This window comes from Sinocyclocheilus anshuiensis, unplaced genomic scaffold (assembly GCF_001515605.1).
Source record: "Sinocyclocheilus anshuiensis isolate Anshui unplaced genomic scaffold, SAMN03320099.WGS_v1.1 scaffold96, whole genome shotgun sequence".
Taxonomy (NCBI): domain Eukaryota; kingdom Metazoa; phylum Chordata; class Actinopteri; order Cypriniformes; family Cyprinidae; genus Sinocyclocheilus; species Sinocyclocheilus anshuiensis.
Window position 1 is genome coordinate 560,625 of NW_015554094.1, and position 10,493 is coordinate 571,117.

The following is a 10,493-nucleotide window of genomic DNA, read 5'->3' on the forward strand; positions in this document are numbered from 1 at the left end:
AGTTATGTAAAAATTCAAACAACATGCTTATTCTGACTTGTACATATTAAAATATATAAAAGAATAAGGGAGCATATAAAATTTTATTGTGTTTTAAATGAGTAAAAAATTCTTACTGACAAATGGGCAAAACCTAGGATAGTGGCAAATTATAAAAATGTAAAATTACAACTAATTAGTATTTGGGGTGAAAGTAATTAGTCTTTTAATATGTCAAAAATTGATTTTTGTTGTAAATATGCCTGACAAAATTGTTACACTGAATGACATTTTAGTGGGTCTCTTCTGTGAATCAGGGAAAAATATATGATATTTATTTTTTGCTCAGAAAAACAAAAACAAAAATGCAATTCAATTAAACATAAAACTTTACATTTTTTTGGAGAAAAACAACAATTTAAAGCAGTATTACACTTATTGTTTTTATGCTTAAACCCTTTTTCATCTTTGACCCACACAATACTTTCCGTACCCACTGTATATATATATATATAAGCTGCAGTGTGTAATTTCTACATTACTAGTTAAACCAAAATGAATTGCAAAAATAAATCAAAATGAATAAATAATTTTTGTTATAAAATTATTTATTTATTTTTTTATATATTCTTCCATTTTCTGAAGAAAGTGTGAGTGGTGCAAAAATTCACATTGTCTTTAGAAAATATAAATATCTAGTTATATGCTCAAAAAAAATCACACACTTCACCTTTGATTAAAAATGATTATCCAGACTATAAGAGGTCAATCTGCATCTCACCCCAGTCTTCAGGTCTCGGAGCGTGTGCGTCAGAATGATGTTGAAGACGGCGTGCGAGCGGCTGCTCTCCTCATTCATGTTCGTGGCCGCCACAGTGCGGGATTTATTCCCCTCCGACATCAGAGACTCGATGTCCTGAAAAACCAAACCAAAGATATTCCCAATCATCCTGCTTCAGCACCGAGAGCATTTGACATGAAGAGCTTCTTGAAGGTGTTGGACGAACCTTGTAGCTGGTCACAGCGAGGCGGGACAGACCGTCTACATACGGCCCCAACACGTTATGCTCCCGGACCCTCAACGCCTGCCGGCTCCTGATAGGAACATCAATAATATTTGCAGTACACAAAGTTTGATCTGAGTATATTCAAGGTTTTCATGACTGACAGCAGAAAAAGAACCAGAATACGGGCTTTCATTGGACAACAATCAGCATGTAAACAGGATTTAGACTCTCTACAGACTCACCCTTTGGGATCTAGAAGGTCTCGCACCTTCTCATTGTAGATCTCCATGTAGGACACCTCCACGGTGAAGCTCTCGCCCTCTCTCTGCTCCTGTATGGTGCGCTCGAACAGAGAACTGCACAGGCGTGGGATCAGACCCGGCTGCTCCGCCGTTCCCATCATCGTGTACGACTTTCCTGAGCCTGCAGCGCAAGGGTGTAGAATTTAGTTGGGATGCTCGGGACATGTCCCTACCAATATCCAGCGACTACTAAATTGTCCCTAGCATTAATTTTGATCAAATAATTACATATATGTATATCTAACCACCTCTGTTTCACGCATCTGAAAAAAGTCATACCACTGATATTACCTGAGAAGATAATCATCTCTCAATCATCAAGGTATTGCATTGCATTATATGTTTTGAAACTACAGAGCTTTGATAAAAAACCTAAGCATTAAAAATCTTATTATTGGGAGATATAGGGTGACAACTGACATTTTATGCAAGTAGTCTGATATACTGTTATGAAAACCTCCTTGATTTACATTACAACAAGTAAAGCAGATATCCAAGAGTTATGTACTATGAAACAGTAAGTAGTTCTGCTTAAACCTTTCATGGAGATTAAAATATATTTTTTGCATAGATAGCTTTCTAGCAAATTTAACTCTACCTGTTTGCCCATATGCAAATATACAGGCATTGTATCCTTGGAAAGCGCTGTCCAAAAGACTCTCTCCAAGACACTGAAACACCACATCCTGACCTATGAGTCAGACATTACACAATATAAACATATACACTGCAAATGAGAATAAATGGCATGCAGTACTAAATCAATTGAAAATACAGGAATAATAATTCACCCCAAAATGAAAATGAACCCACAATTAGGCCATCCAAGATGTAGATGAGTTTGTTTCTTCATCAGATTTGGAGAAATGTAGCATCACATCACTTGCTCAGCAATGGATGCTCTGCAGTGAATGGGTGCCGTCAGAATGAGAGTCCAAACAGCTGATAAAAACATCACAATAATCCACAAGTAATCCACACATGTTAATGTCTTGAGAAGTGAAAAGCTGCGTGTTTGTAAGAAACAAATCCATCATTAAGATGTTTTTAAATTCAAACTGTTGCTTCTGTCTAAAATATGATATCCATAATAACACTTTGTCTTGTCTGAATCAAGAAAGAAATAATTACAGATCAAGCACGGTTTACAAGCCAAAACAGTCCAAAACAGCTCTAAACAAATATGTGGTGGACCAGGAGATGGACTTTTTCACTGGAGGAAGCGTTATTATGGACTCATATTTTGGCAAGTCAAAAAAACATCTTAACGATGGATTTTTTTCTTACAAAAAAGCAGTTTTTCACTTCTCAAGACATTAACTGATGGACTGGCGTGGTGTGGATTACTTGTGGATTATTGTGATGTTTTTATCAGCTGTTTGGACTCTCATTCTGACGGCACCCATTCACTGCAGAGGATCCATTGCTGAGCAAGTGATGCAATGCTACATTTCTCCAAATCTGATGAAGAAACAAACTCCTCTACATCTTAGATGGCCTGAAAGTGAATACATTTACATTTTTGGGTGAACTATTCCTTTAAAGGGTTCCATTCAAGTTGATCAAATTCCTTAAAGTTCATTGTCAGTTTACTTCCATCGTAAGTTTGTTATTGTAACTGTGATTTCTGATTTACCAGTACTTTTTTTTTTTAACTAAAAGACTAGTAAACGAGTTAACAAACACAGCAACTGCTTATAGAGCTTAACTTGTCTTGAAGCTTTACAAATCTTTAGCACTGATAAACCGCAGATGAATAGTAGATTTGGTAAAGCAGTTTTACAGGTTTGTCTTTTCTTCAGAAAAGTTCACAAGGAAACATAAGCAGGGAATAATAATGTCTATTAGTTTCTATTGCCATCATAAATGTTCCCTGATGATTCAGATCACTGCAGTATAAACACATTACAGAGGTTTAGTGATAGTTTCCACAAAAGGGTTAGTCATTACAGCAAAATGAATAATTTTCAATATCAACAGACCTGCAAATTTGGCCGCCTCAACCTCATCCATAGACCAGAAGCAATAATCATAAGCGAAAACCTGAAACGAGACATCGCAAATGTCTAAATACTGTGTAACAGATGCATGTCACAAGCTTGAAATGAGCTGTCTAAATGTTCAACATGACTAATAACTTTATACTAGGGATGGGCGTATCGATCCAAAGTATCGATATATCGATACTGACGCGAGTATCGAAAGTATCGATACTCAAACAAAAAAATATTGATACTAAGGTGTGTTTTATTTACCAGACATCCCTACTTTATACAAATCCAGTTAAAGCTGCAGTCCATAACTTTTGGCGCTCTAGTGGTTAATAAACAGAACTGCGTGTGTCTTGCGGAAGAACATTGTAGCCGGAGCTACTTCTCTGTGTTTATGTCTGTGGCGAATCACGCAGGTACTGGGCTACTTCGCAGCGGTACCTACCCGAACCAGTCGAAAGAGTCCGAATATAAACACTTATTATAGGTGTACCGTAGTGATTCAGGACAAGCCAAAAACACGGTTTGGAAAATGGATTCATGGTGTACTTGCTTATTATATACATTTTTCTACATTTTGAACACAAAAAAGTTACGGACTGCAGCTTTAAGTTAAACCCTTTTCGGTCACGCACATTATTCATGATAAAGTGATTGTAATGCATTTGTTCACATTAATTTAATGCAGAAATGACATACGAAAACTCACCTTTGGTTTGCTCCTGCATTCACAAAAGGACAGATGGAAAAACAACAACAGAAAAACACATTAATATATTACATCATATATATGAAATGAATACTTTTATTCAACAAGGATACATTAAATTGATCAATTCAAAAGTGACAGTAAAATCATTTATAATGTCACAAAAGATTGTATTTTAAATAAATGCTGTTCTTTTGAACTTTCTATTCATCAAAGAATCCTGAAAAAACTGCATCACGGTTTCCACAAAAATATGAAGCAGCACAACTATTTTCAACATTTATGATATTCAGAAATGTTTCTTGAGCAGCAAATCAGCATATTAGAATGATTTCTGAAGGCTCATGTGACACTGAAGACTGGAGTAACGATGCTGAATTTGACATTTTTACATTTTAAAACCAGTTACTTTAAATTGTAATAATATTTCACAGTATTGCTGATTTTACTGTATTTTTGATCAAATAAATGCAGCTTTGGTGAGAGTAAGAGACTTATTTCAAAAACATCAAAAAATCTTACAGACCCCAAACTTTTGAATGGTAATGCCCCTTTATTTTTTGTATATATACACACATTTATACAATTATTGTATATATGTTTACCCATTTTATCATCTACTTGAAAATCTGAACATCGTGCATCTGATGACCTTTCCTCAACAAGACATGATTTAAGCACCAACGTTTAATAATTAGAGGCTTGTTCAAAATCACACAATGATATTTCCTTTAGCAATCACTACTAATAACATCAGTATGTATTACGGCTGTGGAACTGAAATCTAGGTGAGCTGAAACATCCTGCAGAGCTACAATTATGTTCTTTTTCTATAAAAAAAAACAAAAACAAAACAATTATCAGGACAAACTTCCAGATTTTCCTAAGCACACGCTGAGCATGACGGGAGGACGACAAACAGTCTTGAAGCATTTCAGGAACATTCCAGAAATGTTTGCCTTATTTCAGTCAATATCTGCAAAATAAGGACAAGCTGAACCCTGGGCGAGAATTACACAATGTAACCATCTGCTTTGAACCTCCTTCATCTCAGGTTTTACTTTAATTAAAACCCACCCCGGTATCATTTACATGACAAACAGAATCTGCATGAGTGTGCTGTCTCTACTTGCACTTCATAATGAAAACACAAACTTGCTGTGAGGGATTATTATGGAATTTGAGTAAACTTTCTTGTATAAGCCTGTAAAACCTGTTTGCACGCCATCACCGCAAACCGCTGCAAGTTACAGCAGAGACGGCTCAGCGGTCTGAAACATGACTAGATCAGCACTGAGAAACTGAGAGAAGCTGGATACGACAGAGCAGATTCCTGCGTAAGGTGACCTGGAAAACGGCCAGATCTCCGGGAAAGGCTTGTGGAGAAAACAGGCACACCCTTTGTAAAGAGACCAGAAGAAGGAACGGAAGAGGAGACAAAGAGAAGGAATGAAGATAATAATGCTCCAGCACAGGCTGACAACCGGCTGGTCTTTAATATATCAAACATGCATGTGCAGTTTAGTGCATGCTGACAGACGACCAATGCAAAACCGAGAGCTGATTTCAGTCATCAGACAGCGGTGATATGAAGCACTGCTGACTGATGAAGGCTCTGCTGCAAAACCAACAAACTCCTCTTTGTGTTAAAGGAGTAAAGAACTACAGCATGCAACATATGCATGGATCAAAACGCCAGGCCATTGTACAGTAAATCAATGTCTCAATTGACTTGTCTGGTTAAATAAAGGTAAAAGTAATGACAACAATGCTATAAATATACAAACACTGGGAACAGCTTTATAGCACCCAATGCAAATGCAGCAACATTATCAAAGATAACACCATTTTTAATGTGTGACCAGTCAGAAGTATATGAAAGATGTCACATGGCACCTTACATTTATTATATTGGCTGGAAAACTGCTTATCAAGCTCCAAGAAACCACTCACAACACCTTAGCAACCACCCAGACAACCGCATAATGCCTTAGAAACCAACAGAACATTAGCAATTGCTTAGCAACACCTTAGCAACCACCCAGACCACCTCGACAACCGCATAATGCCTTAGAAACCACCAGAACATTAGCAACTGCTTAGCAACACCTTAGCAACCACCCAGAACACCTTAACAACCACATGATGCCGTAGAAACCACTCAGAAAATATTAAATATTAGCAACTGCTTAGCAACACCATAACAACCACCCATAATACCTTGACAACCACAAATATATAATCACATACTTCATCAACACTCTAGTAACCACCAGAACACTTGACAACCACATAATTCCCTATAAACATCCCAGAACACCTTAACAACCACATAATGCCTTAGAAACCACCCAGGACATTAGCAACTGCCTAACAATACCATATCAACCATTCAGAATTCCGTGACTACCACAAAATGCCCTAGGAATCACCCAGAATATGTTAGCAAATGCTTAGAAACATCACAGCAACCACTCAGAATGCTCTGAAAACCATATAATGTCACATTAACCACGCAGAACACCTTATCAACTATCTAACAAATGTCAAGAATGCTTTAACAACCACATAATGCCCTGCAAGCCACCCAGATCAATAGCAATTGCTTAGCAACACCCTAGCAACCACCAAGAACACCTTAACAATCACACAATGCCCTAAAAAAACACTCAACTGCCTAGCCACATCCTAGCAACTGCCTGGAACATCTTAACAACCACATAATGCCCTAGAAAACACTCTGAAAATCTTAGCAACCACCCACAACACTTTAACAACCACATAATGCCCTAGAATCCACACAGAACAGTAACAACTTAACATTTGCCTGGCAACACCCTAGCAACCACCCACAACACTTTAACAACCACATAATGCCCTAGAATCCACACAGAACAGTAACAACTTAACATTTGCCTGGCAACACCCTAGCAACCACCCACAACACTTTAACAACCACATAATGCCCTAGAATCCACACAGAACAGTAACAACTTAACATTTGCCTGGCAACACCCTAGCAACCACCCACAACACTTTAACAACCACATAATGCCCTAGAATCCACCCAGAACACCTTAACATTTGCCTGGCAACACCCTAGCAACCACCCAGAACACCCTGACAACCACCATAGAAACCATATCAGCAACCATCTAGCAACCACTCAGAAAGTTTTAGCAGCTCCTATGGAATATACAAGGCACGTATAACTTTCAAACTTCAAGATGTCTTTACTGTAAACTGCGAGTGAACTCTTTGTCAAGCTAGGATTCAGTGTTTCCATTTTAAAATCCTACAGTAGCTGCATTCACAGGAAGTTAACCAGATATCTTTTGTAAAGTTATGTGATGCTTGGCAAGAGGACAGCACACATTTGTGCAGCTTTGTTTTTTAAGTTGCCTGAAAAGACCCAATGATACACGAGTAATTTAGTTTCTTGGGTTTTTAGCACAAGTATCCAGGGTTACTTTTGACCTGCCAATGAACCTTCACTCGTTTCTATGGACACTGAAGGACAAAGGAGAAGAGGAATGTAGAGAAAGAAAGAAAATGTCAGCTCGAGAGAGAGTCAAACTAAAACAGGAAGAGATTCTGTTTCTTTCCTACTTTATTAAGTGATCAGACTCATTGTGATTTCACCTAGTGAGCAATAAATATCAACTAGAAACTACTCAGAACACCCCAGCATTGTATTGCAAAGGCAGACAGCACTAACATTCCTCAGATCTAATTCATATTAATCCAAAAGTTTGAGGCTTGTCAAGACAACTATAGAGATCATTTTTGCATTTTATTAGATGACTCTACATATTCAAATACCACTGTACTGAGTGTTAGTCAAATACAAACACACACCCACACAAACACACCCCAGTTTACCTGCTGTCGCCCTTTCCCAGGTTTCCATTGGCCGGGTACAGGATGGTCTGATTTCCTTCCATGTCCACAACACATTTTGTCTTTAAGTCTCGTTCTATAAAAAGCACATTAATAACAATCAATCAAAAATTGGTCAAAATGTTGTTTGCATCATTGCTCACAAACAGCATTTCACATGCAATATTTCTGACTACTGACATTTTTTTGTATTCAATTATATATGTAATTGAACAAATAATTGACATGTGTATATATATATATATATATATATATATATATGTGTGTGTGTGTGTGTGTGTGTGTGTGTGCGCGTGCTGAACACAGTATAAACATTTTCAAAAATAATGTAAATGCAGCATAAAGATAAAGTTTATGCATTTTAAAACTAGATTTTTTCCCCCAGATTTTTTCATTTTCATCATCCTGACAGCCTCAATAGTCACTGACCCACATAAGGGGAAGGTTTGCTTTCATAAATGAGGATCATAAAAGAAATAAGGGCTGCAGATAAAGACCAGAATCAAACACACAGTCTACACACACATACTGTGACGGTCACACTCACCTCTCCTGTTGATGGGTCGCACCCGGACCGCCACTTTCACATTAGACTCATTCACAGCACTTTCATCCATCATGAAGCTCTTCTGCACCGGTCTCACCAGTTCCTGTGTTATTACATCATCCAAGTATGAGCAATAATGCCATGAAACGAACATGCAGCTTATTTATTTAACACTACAAATTATAACCTTAATTTTTCAAACAGCTCTGAATATTTCAAATGAATATTTTAAATATTTACATTTTAAATAGACTTGCATGCAAGAGGTTTGTGTTTTTATTGCTCTTTTATTTATTATCTATGTATGTTTTAATGTAAAGTGTTAAATTGTTGCATCTCTTTTAATGCTGCTTGCTCTTTCGTTGTATAAACATTTGTAATGAATGACAATAAAGACCTAACTAGATATTGTAACAATCACTGTTTCAATTGTTTGATCTGTAACAATGTTTCACAATTTAAAGTTCCAAATGACAAATGTATGACTGCAACTCGAGAACTTTTAAGTTATAATACAATCAAACATAGTTGTACCTGTTCATGGAGAGTGTGGCTGCTCGTTAAGGAGCTGTGTGTCATTCCAGCAGTGATCATGCGGAACTGCTACAGATTAAATGTCCACAACAGACACACTGACTCATCCAGACGGGAATAAAACACTTCCAGCCCGGCCCTACCGAACAAACATGAAACAAGAGTTCATTAAAGGGAAAACAGCGATAAATCACCCTGTTTCATTTCCTGATCTCTCGCTATCTTACCGTGTTAAACTCCAGCGGATCTTCAGGAGCGTTTGAGCAGGTGGATCACGCACATACGGGACAGGCGGACCGTAAACAGAGCGAGCAGCTGGAGCCGCACCGTCAGTCATACGAGTGCTGGAGTGGGCGGGGCCTGTCGGCGCGGAGCTGATTCTGATTGGTCAGGTGCGGTGGGTCTAAATGATCATTCTCGGTTTTATTACATTTTCACTGTTAGAGGACAAGTGGGAATAGGTGACATTTTTAGTTCAATGTTTATAAAAATTTCTGAGTATCATTAAGTTACTCGGGAGTAAAATAGTGTATTTTTCTGTCTTTATAAACAAAAAAAAACTTATAGGCCTATATACACACACACATTTGTGGTTTACGGGGACTCTCCATAGGCGTAATGGTTTTTATACTGTACAAACTGTATTTTCTATTGCCCTACACCTAAACCTACCCCTTACAAAAAACTACTGGCAATTTTAGAATTTCATAAAACACCGTTTTGTATGTTTTTTAAGCCTTTTGTTTTATGGGGACACAGGAAGTGTCCTCATAAACCATGTTTACTTATTAATTTATTTATTATTATCTTCCTTGTGCTGTTAGGAGTTTTATCCCTCTAGGATGATTTTATTTTTGCTTTTCTGTTGGAAGTGGTCAGATAAAAATACAATATATTAGAATAATATTACATAAACTACTTAATGTAAATATTTAATATAAATATATAATATTGTCTATTGTTATATAACTGTACATACAATTGTTGATTTGTATATTTTTTATTCCTTATTTTACTTGTTCTATTTTTTATTCATTTTTATTTTATATAAAATAATATAATTTAATGTATATAATATAATATAATAAATATAAACAAACAAACAAACAAATAAAACAATAAATAAGGCATGAACAATGGTACTAGCTTTGTTTTTTTGTTTCTTTATGTCTTTTTTTTACACATAGTTGTAATGCAGTTCCACGCCCGACCGCTAGGCAAATGCGCGTCTGTCTTGAGCTGAATGACACGCACAGACATACAGCAGAAGAACAGTCAGTCCTGAATGTTTCCCGAGTTTTAGAATCACAGAAAACAACAAAGCTAGGGAATCAATCCAGTTTCTGGAGATCAGACATGAAACTGGTGCGTATATCAGTGTGTTAGCTTGTTAGCGCATAAATATGATAACGGCTGTTTTGAGTTGAATCGGCTACAGTGACAGTAATAATGAGTCCGCTGCAGTAAATGATGATCTCCCGGTGTGTGTGTGTGTGTGTGTGTGTGTGTGTGGTGTGTGTGTGG

General features: G+C 37.0%; 1 protein-coding gene and 1 long non-coding RNA gene across 7 annotated transcripts in view; one reads left to right on the forward strand and one right to left on the reverse strand.

Annotated features, from left to right (window-relative positions):
- Window positions 1–9,331, reverse strand: part of LOC107669436 (kinesin-like protein KIF13B) — a 37,364-nt gene extending 28,033 nt beyond the window's left edge. For 4 of the 6 annotated variants that reach the window (XM_016461650.1, XM_016461649.1, XM_016461651.1 and 1 more), the window contains exons 1-10: window positions 9,197–9,325; window positions 8,970–9,108; window positions 8,436–8,538; window positions 7,871–7,964; window positions 3,989–4,001; window positions 3,271–3,331; window positions 1,887–1,979; window positions 1,229–1,409; window positions 987–1,074; window positions 761–895 (exon numbers count right to left, since the gene is read on the reverse strand). In XM_016461650.1, coding sequence (XP_016317136.1) covers window positions 761–895; window positions 987–1,074; window positions 1,229–1,409; window positions 1,887–1,979; window positions 3,271–3,331; window positions 3,989–4,001; window positions 7,871–7,964; window positions 8,436–8,538; window positions 8,970–9,029 — 828 coding nt within the window. In that variant the 5' untranslated portion in view covers window positions 9,030–9,108; window positions 9,197–9,325. Of the gene's footprint in view, window positions 1–760; window positions 896–986; window positions 1,075–1,228; window positions 1,410–1,886; window positions 1,980–3,270; window positions 3,332–3,988; window positions 4,002–7,870; window positions 7,965–8,435; window positions 8,539–8,969; window positions 9,109–9,196 lie in introns of all 6 variants that reach the window. The other 2 variants (XM_016461647.1, XM_016461653.1) reach the window with 2 other exon arrangements.
- A 902-nt stretch (window positions 9,332–10,233) lies between these two features.
- Window positions 10,234–10,493, forward strand: part of LOC107669438 (uncharacterized) — a 5,240-nt gene continuing 4,980 nt past the window's right edge. The window contains exon 1 of the long non-coding RNA XR_001631987.1: window positions 10,234–10,334. This is a non-coding gene — a long non-coding RNA (uncharacterized LOC107669438). The remainder of the gene's footprint in view (window positions 10,335–10,493) is intronic.